This window comes from Biomphalaria glabrata, chromosome 12 (assembly GCF_947242115.1).
Source record: "Biomphalaria glabrata chromosome 12, xgBioGlab47.1, whole genome shotgun sequence".
Taxonomy (NCBI): domain Eukaryota; kingdom Metazoa; phylum Mollusca; class Gastropoda; family Planorbidae; genus Biomphalaria; species Biomphalaria glabrata.
Genome location: NC_074722.1, coordinates 6,052,661 through 6,074,488, shown reverse-complemented (window position 1 = coordinate 6,074,488; position 21,828 = coordinate 6,052,661). Strand labels below are relative to the sequence as shown.

The 21,828-nt window shown below is 33.5% G+C and overlaps 1 protein-coding gene across 10 annotated transcripts in view; it reads left to right on the top strand.

Moving 5' to 3' along the window:
• Window positions 1-21,828, top strand: part of LOC106074483 (neurofibromin-like) — a 63,164-nt gene that overhangs the window by 14,392 nt on the left and 26,944 nt on the right. For 5 of the 10 annotated variants that reach the window (XM_056006433.1, XM_056006434.1, XM_056006435.1 and 2 more), the window contains exons 16-36: window positions 384-463; window positions 558-741; window positions 1,350-1,536; window positions 1,695-1,768; window positions 2,482-2,634; window positions 3,668-3,777; window positions 4,082-4,180; window positions 4,989-5,160; window positions 5,523-5,662; window positions 5,829-5,901; window positions 6,666-6,802; window positions 7,290-7,406; window positions 8,408-8,586; window positions 9,254-9,546; window positions 10,445-10,632; window positions 11,043-11,135; window positions 14,273-14,409; window positions 15,991-16,165; window positions 16,895-17,041; window positions 18,694-18,750; window positions 21,478-21,570. In XM_056006433.1, coding sequence (XP_055862408.1) covers window positions 384-463; window positions 558-741; window positions 1,350-1,536; window positions 1,695-1,768; window positions 2,482-2,634; window positions 3,668-3,777; window positions 4,082-4,180; window positions 4,989-5,160; window positions 5,523-5,662; window positions 5,829-5,901; window positions 6,666-6,802; window positions 7,290-7,406; window positions 8,408-8,586; window positions 9,254-9,546; window positions 10,445-10,632; window positions 11,043-11,135; window positions 14,273-14,409; window positions 15,991-16,165; window positions 16,895-17,041; window positions 18,694-18,750; window positions 21,478-21,570 — 2,888 coding nt within the window. Of the gene's footprint in view, window positions 1-383; window positions 464-557; window positions 742-1,349; window positions 1,537-1,694; window positions 1,769-2,481; window positions 2,635-3,667; window positions 3,778-4,081; window positions 4,181-4,988; window positions 5,161-5,522; window positions 5,663-5,828; window positions 5,902-6,665; window positions 6,803-7,289; window positions 7,407-8,407; window positions 8,587-9,253; window positions 9,547-10,444; window positions 10,633-11,042; window positions 11,136-12,457; window positions 12,583-14,272; window positions 14,410-15,990; window positions 16,166-16,894; window positions 17,042-18,693; window positions 18,751-21,477; window positions 21,571-21,828 lie in introns of all 10 variants that reach the window. The other 5 variants (XM_056006441.1, XM_056006440.1, XM_056006439.1 and 2 more) reach the window with 4 other exon arrangements.

The following is a 21,828-nucleotide window of genomic DNA, read 5'->3' as shown; positions in this document are numbered from 1 at the left end:
CATGGCTAGAGACATAGATGTTATCTAGTTTAAAACTAATGTACAATCTCATGGCTAGAGACATAGATGTTGTCTAGTTTAAAACTAATGTACAATCTCATGGCTAGAGACATAGATGTTGTCTAGTTTAAAACTAATGTACAATCTCATGGCTAGAGACATAGATGTTATCTAGTTTAAAACTAATGTACAATCTCATGGCTAGAGACATAGATGTTATCTAGTTTAAAACTAATGTACAATCTCATGGCTAGAGACATAGATGTTGTCTAGTTTAAAACTAGTGTACAATCTCATGGCTAGAGACATAGATGTTATCTAGTTTAAAACTCACTCCAGAATCTCATGAAACAAACTATATATTCACTTTGTTTTGTTTCCAGGCTTTGTTGTGTTTGCATCAACCAGAAAATATTGAGCTCTGGAACCCTGAGGCTCCAATCAATACATTCTGGGATATAAGGTAATTCATATCTCACAGTTCCTAGTGGAATATTTTTGTTGGGGTTAAATATAAAAAAAGAACAACTTGCTTCTCAACTGTATTTGTTTATCAGCTCACAGGTACTGTTCTATATATCCCAACGCTTGATCCAGCATCAGATTGTCAACTACACTGAAATACTCAAATGGTTGAGAGAGATACTTGTCTATCGTAATCGTTTCCTACAGAAGCACAGTGCCAATGCCAACATGGGCAGTAATATCCCTGTTTGTCGCCAAGCACACATTAAACTAGAGGTATTTCTTTTCACCTATTTAGGCTGGACTTCATTCTAAGTACTAGACTCATCAAAGAACTGTCATCTCTTCTAAAGAAATACTTAAAAGTTTTGTTTTCTAAATAATCTCTCCTTAACGTTATTTTAAACACCTTTGAGTCATGTGATTCTATTGCCATAGAATATTATGTTTACTTCTAACTGGTGTAGTACAATATGTTACCAGAAATTATTTAAGAAGTTATCTCCCGGTCTCATACAGAATGAGAAGATTTGAAATTAGTTACTTTGGAGTTTGTTTTTTCTATATGTGATATATTTAAAGTAAATATTTTTATGAAACTAGACTTATTTTGTGTTTTTTTTAAATATAGACTTATTTTTTTAGACATTATTATTAGTTTTCTTTGCTTAAGGTTAAGAGTTAAACAAATAAAAAAAAAAACTGGAAATAGGAGCTACTGGGTTAAAAATAATGTGGTTTATTGCCTTCTAAGAATTCATGCAAAGCAGCCTTTACAAGATATAACTAAACATCTAAAGATGTCTTTCTTGTCGCTTTAAGTTATTACCTTAACTTGTAATTAAACTATATAAAAGCTTATTATGGTGTGTTTTATTCCACAGGTTGTGTTTTTCATGTATCTCTGGAGCATTGAGATAGATGCTGTTCTCACGGCCATGTCATGCTTTCGTCTACTGTGTGAAGAGGCAGACATTCGCTGTGGGGCAGATGAGCTGGCTGTCACACAGCTCTTGCCCAACTATTCAGTCTATGCTGAGTTGGCTGCCGCAAGCACTGTTTTAACCACAGGTAAGCCTCTGTGGTTATATGTTATATTTGGTTATTTTATTTAACCAAAGTTTAATACTTTATGGTAATTTGTTTTGAAACACGTGTTTATTCTATGTTTATATTGTTAGTTTTATGATGTTGAGTTTTGACAAGGATTTGTTGTGTCACTTTCTAAGGAAGAGCAGCATTACAGAAAAGAATCATGGCACTGCTTAGAAAAATAGATCAGTCTACACAAGGTAATTGGCAGGTGAGAGTTTCTTATATTTTTTTTTAAATATCAGACTTCTATCTATAACATTTGTTTTTTGGCTGTTGTTTTTTTCCCACTAATTCAGTAAGTCAAACCTTTTAACAATATTACCCATTTAATAAATGTTTTCACTAACTGCCTTTTATTTTGTGTGTTAAAAATTTTTGTTTGTGTATCATCAGGGCCTTTTTGTTAATGGTCACCCCAACCTAGAACATTAGTCAGTAGCTTTTGCTTCTTTGTTGGGGGGTGGGGGGTCAGTAAATGAAAAGCTCTCTTTGATTTTATTCATTTTTTTTAATTTTTTGTCTACTTAAAATTTCCCCTTAACACACGGTCATTGATTGTTGTGACAAGTACATGCCTGCTTCACTAAGGGTCTTTGAATTCATGTTCACGATAGCATTATAAATTTATATTTTTAGAATGTGCTTGATTCTGCCCAACGCTTAAGACTTTATGTAAGACAAACAAAAAGATATTTTACTTGGTCATAAGACACCCCATTAACACCAGAAATGAACTGACATTACCAAGCTTTGAACTAAAAGTTGAAGAACAAATTTTACCCTAAGAGCTCTTCTGCTTCTGCCTCCCCTTTTATTGATTTAAAGATTGTTTTAAAGTTGGTTTTTGTTCCCACTTATCACAGTAAGTCAGATTTGCTGCATGTTCAGTCTGAGTGTAAATCTCCATTGTTTCCTTGTCAGGCTTGGGAAGATACTTTTAGAAACTGGGATGCTGTCACTCGCTACCTTGAAACTTATCCCAAGTTGAAACTTGAAGAAGGGAAAGATTTGACAGATGTCATGAGGATAACTAAACGCAAAACTCCTCATTCTAGCACTGAACATGAGCTAGAGGTAAGTTTTGGCTACTGTAGCAAACTTAACAGTCATAGCTAAGAAGCTCAACAAAATATATCATGTGAAATTTAATTTTGTGGTACAGAACAACCCTACATTGTCACAAATTGTTTTTTAATGGATATTTCAGTCAACTAAAGCCAAAAATTTAATTCTGTTTTAGAAACAAAAATTTGGTTTTAAAAAAAAAACTCCCCTTCCCCCTTTTTTTTCATGTCACCATCAAATTGTATTTATTGTACATTATTGTACCCAGACCAGCAACACAGATTGTCTGTAGCTGCACAGACCCATGTGAATGGAGGGCACATTGTTATTGACGCCATTTATCAATATTTTAAACAGCAGTATTGAAAGATCTTGTGAAAAAGACTCAAACTAAGTGTAGCTGTGTTGTACTTAGCAAGTCAAATTTCTTGCTTTATTACTTTTTTTTCTTAAATTGATTTTCACATGCAATAACATGCTCTGTGTGCTATGGATCATACTTTTTTGTGGTGGACAGGATTAGAACTTGAGCGCCGTTGTAAGGTAGTGATTAGCATGCATTGTCACTCAATAACATATCCCTTAGAAGCAATCATTTACTATATTTTAGAAATAGGTTTTCTAGAAATTATTACCTTAATGAAGACTTTAATAAGGACTATTCTCTTACCCAAGTAGCTCTTATTTGACTCGATTTGTTGTGAGTTAGATAACTTCTTACCTACAGAAGTAGATCTTATTTGACCCAGGGTTGTATTGAATTAGTGACTATTTCCTTACAGAAGTAGTTCTTATTTGACTCAGGGTTGTATTGAATTACTGACTATTTCCTTACAGAAGTAGTTCTTATTTGACTCAGGGTTGTATTGAATTAGTGACTATTTCCTTACAGAAGTAGTTCTTATTTGACCCAGGGTTGTATTGAATTAGTGACTATTTCCTTACAGAAGTAGTTCTTATTTGAGCCAGGGTTGTATTGAATTAGTGACTATTTCCTTACAGAAGTAGTTCTTATTTGACTCAGGGTTGTATTGAGAAACAGTATTGCTCTTTTCTTGACTGGCAGGATCAGTTGAATGAGTGGGCCAATATGACCGGGTTTTTATGTGCATTAGGTGGAGTGAGATTGTCCAACAAGTCCCAGAGAGTAGGGTAAGTCAATTACATTTAGATTAGAGAGAGAGATTCTTGTTTGTGAGGAACTCAATTGTAACATAATCTTTTTTTTTATTTCTAGAAACAGATTGCATCTGTAAATTCGCTAGTATAATTTTAATTTTCAACATCTTTTGAAACAATAATAATCTTCAATATTATGACTTTATTATAAAATAGTAAATTAAGGTAGAGACCAGATAGAACTTACATTTCCATAGACTCTAAAGGAAACAACATCCGTTAAAGAAAAGTAATGATTTATGTTTGCTATGATGTCTTTGTATCTCTTTGTTTGTAGGAGTACAATGTCATTGTCAGGCCTGGCCATGGAAGGGAACAGAAAGAGTAGCTTGATGACCAGCTGTGCTAATGACATGCAATATTGTCCTGTTACTCAGTAGGTTGTTTTTTTTTTAATAACATTGAAGTCAAGAATATTGGATGAAATTGTTTTTAATTTTCAGAGGAAAATCATTTTTTGTATGAAACAAATCCAATCTGAGAATAGTTTGAAATAAAATGCAAATTCACAAATGACTGCCAAAGCTCTCTTATAGGCTCAACATTAGTTGTAGCTTTGCTCCAAGAAACTTTGGAGTTCTCAGAATGTAATATCATAGCACAACTTTTGTCGATACATCTGACATTGTGCTAATCTACTATACATTCACCAAATACCACTCACTGATTGATTACAAGATCTCATCAACTGTTGTATGTATCCACATGAAGTTTTTTTTACATAGGTTCCTTTTACCTCCTTGCTGCTCACTAAAAGTGGTTTTTGATAATTGCAAACTTGGGACCCACTCTTCACAAAAAAACTCCAGCTTTCTATCAAACATTTGTATTTTATTTTCAGTATTTCCCCAAAAGGCAGCTGTCTATATATCAAGCATTTAAAAAATATAATGAAAATAGATTTCCTGTATATTATTTCTTTTCCCCCAAGTGTTTTTCAACTTGCCATATGTCATTTCCACTTCCACTAAATAAAAAAAAAAACTCAATCCTAATAGCATTAATAAGATAGATCAAGTCTTTTTCTTTTTTTAGAGAGAGAGAGAGAAAGAGAGAGAATAATATAGATGCACATTTTTTTAAAACTTGAACCTACATATCAGGATAAAGATAACTAAGATAATAGAAATTTTACTGTGAAATTTGAATACAAAACTTTGTATACTCTATGTTGCTCTTGTCAGGTTTCTTGGCAACTTGTTGAAACTGCTGGTATTCCAAAATGAAAGATTTGGTGCTCAGATCCAGAAACATGTCAAGGAACTAGTGGGCCATGAGTTGAACCCTGCCTTGTATCCAATATTGTTTGATCAAATTAAAATTTGTGTGGACAAGTACTTTGACCCTGCTGGACAGGTATAGTTAATACCTGGGCTTTAGTTAATATATGTTTGCAAACAAAAATCAAATGTGAAATGTTTAATTAATGTTAAAATTTTAGTCATGTGTAATTGACATCTCGGATCTAAGGCATTAGCATATGAGCAATTAATGCATGTATAACAAATGTGTTTACTTGGGCTTTAAAAATGTGAGAATTATATGTAAAGCCAAAAGAATTGCCTCCTGGGCTAATATACTTTAGATTTTTTCTGAAACAATCCTAAAACAATTGTTCTAAAAAAATATGTAATAAGTGTCCTTTTTTTTTGTCATTGATACTTAATTTATTTGATTGTATGTTACTTGGCTTTGCTGTTTGCATAATTTCTACACAGGTGATGGACTCCCCACAAAATACTTTATTAATTGAAAATGTGATATTTATTATGAAAAACATCCTGGAGATGAAACAAGATCAACCCTGTGAATTTTTAGGGGTGACCAGCATTGAGCAGCTGATGTTGTCTATTGTCAAGTAAGCCACCAGTTGCTAGCCAGTAGATACTGTCATGTAGCAATTTATGTCACTGTTAACAACCTGACATACTCACTCAAACATTCACCATTTCATTACATTTACTGATACTGTAGTAATTTATAGTAAAAAACTGTAATATTTGTGTCATCTTCTGTACTTTTAGATATGTCAGATATCTGGATTCATCAGCTCACGCCATTCAAATCAAAACAAAACTTTGTCAGTTGGTGGAAGCTGTAAGTGTTTTCTGTTATTATTTCTTATTCTTGTATTGATTGGCTTTTCAAATGACTTCTTATAGTGTTGAACTTTTCAATATCTGCTGACAATACACCAAGTAACAGTTAAGATTATAGTGTCTTGGAAATGCCTTCTGGAAGGAGATGGCAAGTATTAGGCTAGCTAAACAATTGTCAAACTACTACAGAACTGCCTTTACGGGCAACACCCACCAGCAGCCAAACAGGGACTGATTACATCACACATGACTATCCATATTTCCAAAGAAATGAATCTTTTATATCAGTTATATTTACTGGTGTCTTGTATTTACCATACATTCTTCATTCACTTCCATCCTTGACTTCAAAGGCAATATCTTTATACCTATTATTGTTAGATGTTTTTTTTTTTCTGTGGTTCATTTCATTCTTAACCTTAAAAGTCACTATTTTTATGCCCATAATTACAATTGTAGATGGCATAAAGTGGGCAACTCTATTTTTAAGGGAAATCTTTAAAAAAATATAAATATATATAGATATAAATTCAGCTGTTGGCTTCAATATCGTAGGATTATAATTTGATTGACAAAGGAGTTTATCTGTAATTATGAGATCTACTAAAAGTATTTTGATCTTAAACTCCAACTACACTTCCGACTTGTCAGCGTACTATCACATATTAGCCCAGTGTCTAGTTGGGTCACTATTTGCAATTAGTGTTATAAAAGATACTATATTTTTAATAGTGTTAATTCAAAGGCCTTCTCACTTGACAGATGATGCAGCATCGTGATGAACTAACATTCCGACAAGAGATGAAATTCCGTAACAAGTTGGTGGAGTATTTGACTGACTGGATTATGGGTAATTCTCATCAGGTCAACGTTCAAGGAGATATCTGTAGTATGTCGAGGTAAGTGTCAAGGAATGACAGTATTTATTTATTCAGTTTGAACTAAAAACTTAGTTATTATCTTTTCCTTGAAATGCAAAAATATATGAAATGGCAAATTGTTTCCAAATAAATTCAAATTTTTTTCTATCAGGCTGTAACTTTTGGTTACAAATCATGCTAATCAATTATATTTTGAAAAACTCAATGCATTAAACAAGTGGGGCTTACTGCTTGAAGTAAAGGAATATTTTTTTTTTTTTGTAAGAAAATTGTTTGAAGAGAGGCTTAAACTGTTTGGCTAAGACTTGGTCACCTAACAATCAAGCTCAAGTTTGAATCTTGACTCGAGCAGGGTTATGTTTAATGAGCACCTAACGGCAGCATGGAAACCTAGATACACTCTCCGCCCATTGGTCCACTAAAGGGATTGTATAAAAAAAGAAAGAAATGACCCCTGTGTCATAATTAAACTGTTGTTGATCTATGATAATCACCTTGTCCCTAGGGATCTTGACCAGGCCAGTATGGAGGCTGTGGCTGCACTACTAGCAGGTTTGCCTTTGCAGCCAGAAGAAAGTGACAGAGGTGACTTGATGGAAGCAAAGTCACAACTTTTTCTCAAGTAAGTAACTTGGGCTGCCATTCATTTGGATCAAGTAATAATAGCAGTTTGATATAGGGTTTGCACAGATAGGTCTTAATGTTCTTGAATGCAGTGGTGCTAGCAGTTGGTCTGAGTCCTAAACATCTGGTCCATGTAGCACTGAAAAGGCCAGCAGACAGAAAGTTTTGAAGGAAAAAAAGCAAAACTTGAGAGGAGTCCATGGAGTGCAGGGCTCTCTGAGGCACATCAGGAATGATCAGTTCACTTAGAATAGTTGTCCATGATGACAAAGTATTGTAGTCATCATGGAATCAATTCTTGCAGTCACAGGGAGTCAATGGAGTGTACACAGGAGAGAAGTAGCAATAGAACTATCCATACTATGCTGTTCTGAATTCACAGCAGCTTAACAAATTCATCTCATTGTAGTAAAGGCTAGATAGTATAAATGCTTTTTTTTTTTTTTTGTTGACTCTGTAGTTAAATATGGTCAGATCTGGTCTTATCCACACAGCTGCAGATGGACATCCTTGCTTGCAGAACTGACCTGTGTGTGTGCCACAAAAGGCAGTTGAGTAAAAAAAAAAAAAGATTATGAACTATATGGACGAGTGAACCTTGCAGTTGGTGATAAGTGTTTTACCATAAACACACTAAAGTTGAACTTCTCAATATTCATGTTGAATTGTATCATACCTTTTCATAGTAAATGTGCTTTTGTTTAGACCTGGCTAGAGCCTTGGAGGTGATATTGCTGCTACCATTTATATTAAACACAAATCATGTGTTTTCATCTGGCACATTTTACAGCATAAATGTAGCTTTTTTTTATGTGCCATCAGAAACTGTATCTTCTTTTATAGACTTGATGATCTATCTTTTTTTGTCCATCCTACTTATGCTGGGATGTAGCATGGCTATTTAATACTGAAAATACTGATAAAGTCCTATTGTTGTTTCAATATAATAAGTACATCTTTTTTTTCAAAGAATTAAAATGCAAATACTGTTATCCCCAGGTATCTAACACTGTTCATGAACTTGCTGAATGATTGCTCGGATGAAGAGCAGGATAAAGCCCTGGATCCTAACCGCAAACGCAGTATGAGTAACCTGAGTGCCCTAAGAAACTGTACAGTTCAAGCTATGTCCAACCTACTCAATGCTAACATTGACAGTGGACTCATGCATTCCATTGGTCAGTAGCCTGGCTTAACCTAGAGATAGTATTTGTTTGAGGTTCTACTCAATAAACATTTGGGTTGTACATTTGAAGTTGTCATTTCAACAAAATATGTTTTTTTGTTTACTAAATTTTAAACGTTAAATTTTCTTTTAGCCAACATCAAGAAAGTAAATGTATATTGTAAAGTTTTATATCGCATTTCAGTTATTATAGAGTTAGATTAGAAGTTTGAAACATAAATGATTGTCAAGTTTCAATACAGTTACAGAAAGAAATTGTGTTTATGTACTTGCACCTATGTTAACATTTTCAGTTAGGTCAATAAGTGTATGGTAGGTATTAAGATCAATGTTAGGTCAATAAGTATGTTATTAAGATCAATTTTAGGTCAATAAGTGTATGTTATTAAGATCAATTTTAGGTCAATAAGTGTGTATGGTATTAAGATCAATTTTAGGTCAATAAGTGTATGTTATTAAACTCAATCTGTTTTGGAAACCATTCTTTTTCAGTTTTGATTTTGAAGAACTCTCCCATTTGCCACCTTAACACATCCTGACACTATTTAGTCGATTTTTTTTTTTAATGTAAAACTATTTTAAAGAAACATCAATCAACATCTGATTTTTGAAAGGAACTGACAAAACATTTAAACTTTTAAAAACTATTTCTCATGTAGCTCTTGGTTACCACAAAGATCCCCAGACTCGGGCAGCATTCATGGAAGTGTTAACCAAGATTTTACAGCAGGGCACAGAGTTTGAAACTCTGGCAGAGACAGCATTAGCTGACAGGTTTGAACGCCTGGTGGAACTGGTGACAATGATAGGTGATAAAGGGGAACTACCCATTGCCATGGCATTGGCCACTGTCGTGTCCAATTCTCAAATGGATGAGCTGGCCAGGGTGTTTGTCAACCTGTTTGATGCCAAGAGACTGCTCTATCAACTTTTGTGGAATATGTTCTCTAAGGTGAGGCTTTTTTTTTCAAAGCTTATATCTGTTTGTCTATCTGTAGGTGAAAAGTTTGTACACGTTTTTTCTCCCACACCCAATCTGAGATTAAGCTGAAATTTAGCACTATTATTTCTTTTACCTGATAACACAACCAATTAATCAATTAACTATTGGCAATAAAGTATTTTGTTTGGTATCTTGAACAAGGGGAAAAAATCATACTTGGCAGATGTGGTGGTATAACTTGAATTAGTCCCCCTAAGGACTTGAGTTCTGAGTGATAATTATTTTTGAATGCATTTAAAAAAAGATCATGTAAACATTCACCAAGATAGTGCGCCCCCCCCCCCCCTCCCCTTTTTCACAACTGGTTTTGACAAGTGATAGGATCATAGCACTTTGAGAAAGCTAGACAAAACAATTGGTAAAAATATTTCTAATCATTTCTAATCAATCAGATTTATTATGTCTTGGTCCATACATACAATTACATGATCCAAACTAATTGATACAAGTACACTTAATATAAGCTTTTTTTTTAAAAAGTTCTCTTTTTTTTTATTAAAAATTTTTTTTTTTAATATAAATGTTTTTATTCCACTTCAGTACCCATTATTGACTAATGTGGAATTGTTACATTTATTTTTTGCATGAATATGATATTGGTCTTATGAAGGCTGGTATACAGTATACAAATAGAAAGATCTGATGTGAAATAAAATAAAGAACTTACCAAACAATCTGTTTGATTACATGACCATGCTCAGAGGCTAATCACAATTTTTTTTAGAGGCCTTATAAGCATGCAAGTTTAGTCTGTACATAAGCAAACTAAATCATTTTATGATAAATAGAAGCATAATTAATTCATTAACTTGTATCAACTAATCTTTCTTCTTTGGGAACCTTACAGGAGGTTGAAATAGCTGACTGTATGCAGACATTGTTTCGTGGTAACTCTCTTGCCAGTAAAATCATGGCCTACTGCTTCAGATTTTATGGCCAGTGGTATCTGAGGGAACTCCTGAACCCTTTGTTGCTCAGCATGTTTGAAGTGGAAAGAAGTGATCACCCTATATCTTATGAGGTGGACCCTGCCAGGTGAAGACTTGTTCACATTCATTCAAATATCCATTGGTTTTGTTTAACAGATTAATACAGATATAATCACCCCCTAAAGCAAGAATACATTTAAAATACATAATTTAAGCTTTCAGCCTTGATATCTTTCTTTTACAAGTTTCAAATGTTCCTTCACAAAAAAAAAAAAAGATTATTATGTCCCAATACAAGCCTCCTGAAAGATGGAATGGTATGGAAGTGGGCAGGGTTTTGAGCTCAGTACCATCATAATGACAGTCCAGAGCCACTACCACATGACCAGGCAGCCATCCATTTCTTTATAATAATATAAACTTAACATTTTTTTTTTATTGTGCATTTTTTTTGTAAAGAAATCATTAGGGGGATATCATTTCTAAGTGAGCACATGATTATTTGTCACTCTTTAGGTTGGAGCCTGGTGAAAACATAGAGGAAAACAAGCACAACTTGCTGCACATCACACAGAGAGTGTTTAATGCCATTGTTGGTTCAGCTCCGCAGTAAGTTGCTAATATGTTTACACAGGCTTTCTCTATGAGCAAAGGCCTTGGATCTGTGGGGCTGTATTGGTGACAGACAGGATTAGTTCTCACATTAGTTATTACAAGAGGTCTCTGTTAAGGTCTCTCTATTTTTCTGAAAGATGTTTGAACTCAACTGATCAACCACAGTTTTTAGGTTGTTATTTTGGTGTACACCTTAGCCCTTATTCCTTCAGTTATTCTGAGATAAGCAAGAGGTTAACCTTTGCATGCACCATGGGTGTGGCTTCGACCAGTCAAATGATCATGTTTGGGACACATTGGCTGGGATGTTTAGTTTCCATGCTTGGACTAGAATGATAAGAATATAGGAACATCAGCATTTTTACTGTTTCCAAGCACAGTACAGGCATTTCTCCATTTTAGAATATTTAATATAGAACACAGGCACAAATAGTTTTACAAATAATTTGTAGTTGTTTTATGAACTGTTACTGAAACTTGTTCAATTTAGTTATTTGTGAAGTCTGTGGTGTGCAATACAAATGGATTAGTAATAAAATAAAAGTTAACAATAAAGTTAGAGTTAGTTATAAATATGAACACATGAAGTGTTCAGTGTATGTTATGATGCATTCTGACTTATTTGAATGGCCATCAGACTCAACCCAGTCCCAGTTGTGGTGTCATGACTAGCACCTAGCCTATATACTTGTTTGTAATTACAGGGCTGCCTGTACTTCGAAAAGATCTTTTAAAGAGCAAAACAATCCAACAAGAATTGATATTTATTGATAAAAAGTAGAGTTGAAGCCATATGTCCCAAACTGTATTCCTTAATCTTGAGTGATTATGTAGCTTCATTTTTTTTTTTAATCAACATCCTTTGTAGTCTGTGATAGACTTGTTGTGTATGGTTACCTAGGTTACTGTTGTGTGCTAGACTTGTTGTGTATGGTTACCTAGGTTACTGTTATCTTAGTCCAACCTACCTCTTCCATTTATTTGCATGACCATACTTGTGCTAGATGTGTGTATTAGTTTCTTTTCAGCCAAGTTCACCTCATCTAGGAATGGTCTGTCCATTCAAACTAAGAGGACTTAGTTATTTTTAACAATTAATTTTAAACAAAAAAATCGTGTTAACTAAAGTACCATGATTTTTAAAGCAATTTTTCTGAGAGTTAACTGTACTTGATGGTCATGGGGGCTTGCTTCACCTGTGAAGAGTTTGCGTAACTTTAATCTTATGTTTTTCTTGATTTTTTTTTTGAGTATTTTGTTGTGATGAGACTTTGATGGAAAAGGTCACTGTGTTAACTGTGTGTGTGTGTTTCCAGGTTTCCTCAGAAGCTGAGAGTTATGTGCCACTGTTTGGACCAGGTGCTGAGTCTGCGTCTGCCACCAGACTGCAAAACTGATACTGGCACATTTATATTCCTGCGATTTTACAACCCTTACCTTAGTAAGAATGCTCTCTGGTTATGTTGATCTCACTTAGTTGCCAAAAACAACAAAACATTTTGATAAGGAAATAGGATGATGTCCCTTTAAAGAGGTGGGGAGTGGGGGGAGCTCTCCCATCATTTTTCTCCTCCAAGTTTAGCGTTTTTTTTTTTTTTCTTTCTTCCACTTGTAATTGTATTGGTCAGTTTTTCATGTTTTGCTTATGCTCCCGATGAAGCTCTCAATTTGAATGAAAACTCCGGTCTCTTTTCTTCTAGGCTTGGTCTCGCTAGAGCTGATGATTTGTAGTGCATTGTATCTAATTGTGATTGGGTTGTTAGTCCCAACCTTGCAATATTTATTTGTAATCAACTGGTGTTGAAACTGATTCTAAGAGTTTTGGGACTAGCAGCTATTCCATGTTGCTTAGCTAGATTTACAGCTTAGTTTTTAACTATTTTAAAAGATGCATGATTTATCTATGCTTTCAAAGACAGTGGTTGAAATGGTTCTTAAATTAAAAGTCAATCAATTTTAATAACAATTTATCAATATCGATACTTTTTGTTAGCATATCCAAACGTCTCCCCAACTAGGCTGTATTTTCCCACCTATATATAATATACCTGATAGATTAACTTCCTTTTTGAAATAACGTCTGTAATAGAAGAAGAAGAGCTCTTCATTTACTTACAAAATTACAGTGTAAATAGAATTGAAAAGTAGCATGTTAAATAAATGATGTTATATGAAGAAAAAAGCAATTTTAGATCTATTTACAACTAGTAGCTAGTTTCAAATCTTTGAGTGTGTTTTATTATGATTTTGTTTTAAATGTGTAGCAGATCAGGTAGCTGATTGGCTGTTGTTTAGCATGAATGAAAACCTAGTGTATTACAAGCTTAACCCTTGCTTTCTCTGTATATTTTTTTTTTTTCTTTAGTTTCATAACTATCAGAACTTTAACCCTCTCACCTTTAAATCATTGTTTCTCCTTGTCTGTTGCAGTTTGTGTATGCGTCTCACATCCCTCACACTGTCTCCTGTATCTATCGCTGTTGTGCAATGCATGGTATTCACATAGATTTAACTATACGTCAGTTTAGGTTTCCTTTCGTCTTGGGGGCTGTTATAGGATAATATTATTTGAAAATTATCCCGTGTATTGTTGAAACGTTTGGTTTCAAATAGATAGCTCTGTTTAAATATATATATTTGCCATTGAGTATATCGGTATGGTTGAGAAAGAGCTTATGGTAGAGTAGCTGCCTCAAATTAACATTCTCAGAGTCCCAAGTGTTCTTTTTTTTTTTTTTTTTGTATTACTCTTTTAAATAAAGCAATCCTTTCTTCTAACAGGAGACTCTGCTGTTAAGTTGATAGATGACCACAGACCAGATGTTTATTAAAACTTGTTTGTTCTGTCACATTTGCTTAATGTCCTATGTACTGCCAGGCCAACACACTTCTGACACCAATATTTATATCAATGAACTGATTTCCAACAAAGAATATATACATTTAGTATTTCTGGTTTATTACTTATGAAGTAAAAGTTAATGATTTGTCAATAAATCCCCCCTCTCCCAAAATCCTTTTATCACTGACTAAAAAGTGTTGTGTGTTGGCCTGATACCTCCACCGACACCACAACTTTGCCAGATGACACGCCTTATCTGTGACTTTTCACCGTGTTGTTGCTCACTTAGGTTTCCAGCCAAGCTGCGCAGTATGTGTCACTGCCTGTATCAGGTCGTAACACAGCGCTTCCAACAAAGTAGTTCAGAGGCAGTGTGGACTGTTATTGGAACTGTGATATTCTTACGCTTCATCAACCCTGCCATAGGTAACATAAGTAACAGGAGAAACATTGCTATAAGTAACATCTTTGTGTTGTGGCCCCCCTGACCCCACCCCCCACCCTCTCACTTTTTTTTTCTTTCCCGATAACTTTTTTTGTTTTTGGTTAGTTTTTGAGTTTAGTCCTGTCATTTTTAAACACAGCCCACCTTGTTGGATAGAGTTACTTTTTATTTTTTTTTTTTAGTTTTTCTCTTTAGTTCTCTATCAAAATCACCTCATAATTCTTAGTGCTTACAAGTTGGTTGTCTGTTTAACCAGTTCATCATATCCAGCATGGACAGTTAAGAAGTTTTATCATTTTTACAAACCTTCTGATGTTTAAGAAGTGGGGGGGGGGGGGTAGTTTCATGACTAGTGTTCTTTCAGCTGCCTTGGTTACAGAAATGCGTGTGTAGCCTGCACCAATCATTTAGATCAAACCCAACTATTTGTTAAAGATCTGGGTACATTTTTTGTAATATGAATTCATTTCTTAGTTCTATTTAGCCAGCGTCATTCTAGTTGAACAGTTCTTGTTGTTTTAATAGCATCCATCATTTTATAATCAATTTTTCTCCCCCAAAGTGCCTTATACTAACATTCTATGATTTCTAAGTGCATATGTTTGTTTTATGTGGACTAGACTGTCACTTTGTAGAAAGAAGTCAAATTTGGATTTTTTTTTCTATTATTTTTATATGTGATGTTTTTTTTGTTTTTTGTTTTTTTTTTGGCATTGCAAACTTCAATTAACTTTTCTATCTGCACAGTTTTGTTCAGAATGTTTTAACATAATTTTTTTTTTAACTTAACAATTAGGAACCGTAGTACATTTTAGAAGTTATAGAAAATAAGATAAGTGCCCAAGCCCTAATTTCCTTCTGTTTATATCAATATGTGGACAATCTATATGTAACAAGTACTACTTTCTTTATATTTTTTCGTAATGAATAAGAATTATACATTTTCTATATGCCAATCATCAGTTAGGTAAGTTGTAGTTCTAGAAGAGGATTGCAATCTATTTGCTAGCACTCACTCTTATGTTCTTATGATTTAGGTTGATGGCTCTCTGGCTAGTCCATGTTCTTCATGCTAGTGGTAGGATTTGGAAATCCACTTCAGTCATTTTGTTAGTCAGAGCTCAGCTTCAGTATAGGACAAACAAATTCTTTTCATTTGCATTTAAGTTGAAAACCAAAAAATGTCTAACAAGAAAAATAAAACATTGGTCAATAAATTCTGCTACTGACATTGTTTTTTTTAAATATAGATCATGCAACCTTTAATATGTTTATATACTTTTATTATGTTTTTTTCAGATAGTATATTTAGATCTATTTCTTGTTTGATATTTGAATACACAATGTAGCTCTTTAAATAGCAATATTTTAGTTCATTATTTTTGATAAATCTAAAGATAATTTGTTTATTGTAATGAACCTAAACTCGATACATCTTGAAATACCACTTTGGTTCTAGTAGTCCACATGAATGTGTTCTTTATTGACTATTATTTATGAAGCTTAAATCTTGACCTACAAGACTAAGAAAAAGTTGAAACACTCTACCTTAACTGTTTCAGTATCTCCCTATGAATCTGGCATAGTGGAAGAGGAGCCTACTCCCAGAATCAAGCGTGGCCTAACTCTCATGTGTAAAATCATGCAGAATATTGCCAACCATCTTTTGTTTAGCAAGGAGCAGCACATGGTCCCATTCAATGAGTTTTTGAAGAACAACTTTGAACTGGGAAGAAGGTTTGTTTGTGTTGTCTATCTGAATTAATAGACTGGGTCTGTTCACTCCTTGTTCTCAGTGTTTTAATTAAAAAAAAATTAAGGATAGTTTTGCAGCATAAGATAGTTATGACTTTTGGCATATGAAAAATATAAATACTTTTATTTTTGAGAAAAAAAATCAGGCCAGTGCTATGATTATCATAGGCACGACATGGCCTAAATTGTGTCAATGTGCCAAAAACTCAAACTCATTATTATAGAAGCCATGGGCCTAATGTAACATAATGTGAGAATCATTACCTTTTTTTTTTATCTGGGTCTTTTTTTCTTATCTGGATCCTTTTTTTATGTTCATGATTTTAAAGACTGAATTATTAATTGGTATTATAAGCTAAAACTAAAATAGCAAGTCAACATATATTTGTTTGATTTAACAAATGGAAATGGAGGATGGCTGCCTGGTCGTGCGGTTTGCGCGCTGGACTGTCGTTCGGATTTATCGACGGTCAAGGGTTCAAACCCTGCCCGCTCCCATCCCCCGTCGTCCTGCGGGAGGTTTGGACTAGGAAGTAAACTATCTTCAACTCTGAAGGAACATCCGAAACATGTAAAACAAACAAACAAACATTTTTCTCTTCTACTTCACCTATGAATAAAAGAGGAATTTGATCTTGAACTCTGGGATGAAACTTAAGTCTAAGTGATACAAGTCTAATCAATATATTCATCACTGGCTGCCTCCTTCAGGTTTTTCACAGAGATAGCATCTGACTGTGAGATCTTTGATCCTGGCAACCACAGCCTGTCTTTCATCAATGATGCCAATGTGATAGCACTTCACAGACTGCTGTGGAACAATCAAGAGAAGATAGGAGACTATCTGTCCAGTAGCAGGTAGGTGTCTCCAAGCTCACTGTTGGCTTCTGACTAATCTACTGTATGCTCTTATTCAGTATTGAAATCAGTATTTGTTTCAAAGTATAAAGGCAGAAAATAAAAGCATTGTTAGTCATTAGATATGTTCAGAATTTTATTTTTGTTACTCATTTGTGGGCATGAAAAGGCAAAAGCCTAAGTATTCTTTTGTTGGGTTTTGCTAAACTCAAATGTGTCTTTATAAAAACTCTCAAAAAGTAACAGATGTACAACACATTTTCAGTATTATTTATATTTGACCCATTCTCAATATTATTATGACATGGGTTGGAACAATAATAAATAAGAACTCACCGATTCCAAGGACGCCGCTATCACTTTAATTGTGGACTTCTTACCAAATTGCACTCCAATTACAATGAGTCAGTAATCCTGGTAAAAGTAGTACTTTCACAATGCTTCAAATTGATTTCATCACAATCACTAACACAAAAAAAAAGAGAACAATCCTAAATTGAGAAATCCAAAAATAATGTTCTTAAACACACTTATACACTCCAGAGATCATTTGAAGCCCTGCAGAATAAACAAAAATCAGACTACTTCACATGTGAAAAAAAATGGTTAGTGGTGGGGTGGGGGGGGGAACAGGTTTACAACACTATTATTGACTGAAGCCTGTTCTGTAATGAAGACATAATTGAGTAGTCATGTTTTATTTATGAACAACTCAAACTGTTCTGAACCAGTTGTCACTGTTAAAATATCAACCTTCCTGCTTCCAGCAATGTATACTACTACCTGTAGAGGGGGCTTAGACTAGTGTAGTGGGCTATCTAATGTGGATGCATGATTATTCAGCAAGGCTACTAGCACTACTAACTGTGTCATCGTGCATACACACAGTGAGTGTGTTCAATTCAAAGTATGTTCTTAACATTACAACATATTCAAGGCAGATAATTTGTAGTTGAGCTTTGATTTGTTCAGTCTTTATGAATTACTAAATGAATGTATTATCTCCCCTCTTTTCCATATAATTCTATGTGTTGTTGCTGTTGCCTTTTTTTTTTCTCTAAAATACTTAAAATTGAAACACGTCTAGAAACAGTCATACTAAACATCACAAAAACAGTCAGTAGCCATTAACTCATGGACTTTGATTTAGAAGTGTTAGATATCTCTGTGTGTGTGTGTTCACTGACACTCACAATTGGATTGGTGTGATTTTTCACTTCTGTTTTCCTATTTGGATCATGTGACATCTAGATGTGACAACTAGAGCATGTTAAAGCTTTAGGCTTGGGATGAATATTTCATTGTTGACATTTTCATCACTATATAAATCTATTTCATAGATATCACAATGTGTTTAAATGTTTCAATTTTTCTTGATTTAGTTCTTTAGATGTTTCAATGAAATCATTGGTAGGAAAGTAAACTACATATTACTATAGTTAGATCTCTGTAAGAAATCTTTGTTAAAATCAAACATTATTATGAAATAAAAAAAAAAAGTTCATCAGCTGTATGTAAATTTTAACTTTGAAAACTATTGCTGGTATGAATGTCAGAGTTGAGGATGATTCTGTGTTTCGTTTGGTCCTACTTTATGTTTGTAAGACTCTTGGGCCAACAGCCTCCCATACATCTTTCTTCCTCCCTCCCAGCTTGGAGGTTCTGACAGAAAACTTCGTTTGCGAGGCAGCAGAAGGGCAGCAACGATTGTATGTATTGATACTAATATACGTTTTGGAACAGGAAGTGAACTCACCATGCGTGTAGTCTAGAAACAGAAATACTTGCACTTACCATTGGTTGTAACTTTTTTGAAATGAAAACGGAATTAAAACCAAAATATATGAAGTGGAATGTTTTAAGAATCTGTGTTCAAGCCTTTAAAAAAGGCGTCTAGCAAGCTGGCTAACTTTGCTCTCTGTTCCAATGCTATGTAGTCTATTTATTATTTTGGGTTTTATGTAATGCAGCAGTGGTCTACTATGGGCTTGTAATCTAATGAAACATTTGTCTTGGTGTTTGATAACACTGGTCCTATAGTCTGCTTGCTGCTACATCTTTAGTTCATGTGTTGTCAGAGAAAAGTTTGAAGAAGATAGAGACTTGAATGTTAATATTTTTAAATGCAGTGGAGCTCAATTAATTTTAAAGAATATTTAGTAAAGATAAATTAAGTATTGTGTTAACATTTGAGCCTAATGATCTAATTATCTGGTCTAAACAATATTGTGTAAAGATTTATGTGCTAACATGTGATAGAATTCATAGTAATTTAGAACTTGACGTTTATTTAAATTGGAAGATTTCTAGAATATTTAATTACAAAATATCAGTTGAGCTCAATGACCATTAAGAGTCTTACATTTATTTAAATTGGAAGATTTCTAGAATATTTCATTAAAGATATCAATTGTTCTCTATGACCATTTGGAGTCTTTTTAATGAAATTTTTTAAAAAAGATTGTGTTTGTTGTTTAGTTTCTAATGTTTGGGAATACAATATATTTTAGCAACTTTAGACATTAGCAAGTATACTAAAATGAATTGGCTTATTTTTATTGCACTAGGAAATGTATATAGTAACTCTATATTTTCTGCATTCTGATAGACTTTTTTGTAAACACCTCAAACATCATTGAATTTGTTTGTCATGACAAAATGTGTATTTTGTTTCACTAAAAATGTTTCAATCACAAAAGAAATGTAAGGCCTAGTTTTAAAGTCACAATGTTATAGTTTTTAAAGATTTAAAGGCCTAATTTTAAAGTCAAAATGTTATAGTTTTTGAAGATTTAAAGGCCTAATTTTAAAGTCAAAATGTTATAGTTTTTGAAGATTTAAAATTAAAAAAAAAAATGTTTTTGAAAAATATATTTGTACATGTCCATGGAGTATAAATATCATTAATAAAACCGAAGGATGGTTTTTACAAAATTAACTTCAAATTTCTTGGCTTGTGACAGTATAAAACTAGCTAGATCTAAATATCAGCTAAGTTTTATGTGCATCTATTTCAATCTTATTTAAACCAAAGTGTGAAAAGCTGATATTTTGCTTAGAAAAATTTATTTTTGCTTTAAAAAGTACTATTAAAAAGAACAGGTCTATATATAAACAAAAAAAAACAACAACAACATAAGTGTGCATAGACTAAGAGTCAAAAGACAAAAAAGTAAATGAGATGAAACAAAAAGATTTAGTTTGCTAAATTGCAGTCATATCATCTTCTGTCCCTTGACTTTTGTTGTAGGGTTCTGTGACAGTTCAAAGTAACTAAATCCCTCCACTTTTCCATGTCGTCAGCTGCTATATATAAATTGCAGTAGACTATATAGTATTCTTTGTCCATATATATTAGGAAATGTATTTGAAATTTTATACTTGTAAAAAGAGCTTTACTTTATCATATTATACAGTGTTTACTGTCTTTGCTTTAGTCTCATATTACTAGGACACAGACCTATATAATGTGTACATGTATGGTTTAGTGGTCTTGTCATATGAATGCTTAGCTTACTTTGCATATTGAGGTTATATCCTAGCATTCTAAATAGACATATTGAGGTTATTTCCTAGCATTCTAAATAGACATTTTTAGACATAAGAGATTAGACTACAAACTAGGATGAATCCAGACTTACTAAAGTTTAAAAAAAAAACAATATATTTGTGTATAGTTTTAATTGTTGTGGTAACTAATCTAGCACTAGAGGTGTGCAGTGTGATTGCTATTCAAAGCAATTTCAGAGGAGGAAAAATGATGTAGTGTTGCTATTTTATGAAAAGCTGTTGTGATAGGATTTTACTTACTCTAGGTGTTGACTTGGTGTGGATAATTTTAACTTGATTGTTGGCTAGTTGCATGTGAGCTTAACTCTCTAGTGCTCAGTTTACACTTCATAGTTGAACCAGTAGACTGGGGACTTTGGTAATAAATCATTGACACATATTTGTTTTTTCTCTTTTTGCATGTACATCTGAAGAGTTCAATGTAAAAATGTGAAAACGGAAGTTTGCCATCTTTAAATGGCACTCAATTGGTGTTTGTTTACAAGCATGGACAAGGGTGGCTCTGTTTTTAGAAGCGTTAGCTCAGGAACATTCTTTTCACATTTTTCTACGTTGAATGCTTCCTATGTTTCACTTGACTGTGTATTGAAGTAATCTGGACACAATATTTGTAGAACCCTTTCATTAAACACTAAAAAGTATTCATTTAAATTTGTATAAACTATTATATTTAACATTGTGTTTACATAAGCTATTATATTTAACATTGTACTTCAATGATATGTTTCAGCAACACATTTTTTTAAAAATGTAGTTCCCTACTAAACATTGTGTTTGATTTAGCAGAGTGTGGTTATTTTAAGTCCTTAGTTAGTGTACGGTGTGTCAATCTAGGGCATTTCTATCCTTTTCTACAACTACTACAGGGATCATAAAGCAGTTGGTAGAAGACCTTTTGATAAGATGGCTACTCTTCTGGCATATCTGGGCCCCCCAGAGCACAGACCTCTTGATTCACAGTAAGTTGTTTTTTTTGTTTAGTTGTATGTGGAGACATTTCTTCTGTAATAGAATGAACTCTTTAGTGTACACATGTGATCAGTCTGTTTAGTGCAATGTTATGTTTATGTGATGTTAGGTGCAATGTGCTATTAGGACTAGTTCAGTTTCAACTAAGCTCAATTTTATTTAAGTATCTATTCTAGTTGATTAGATGTAGGTTAATTTACAGGTGTAGTTATTTTTATCACTAACACATGAACAACATGTCATAGAAT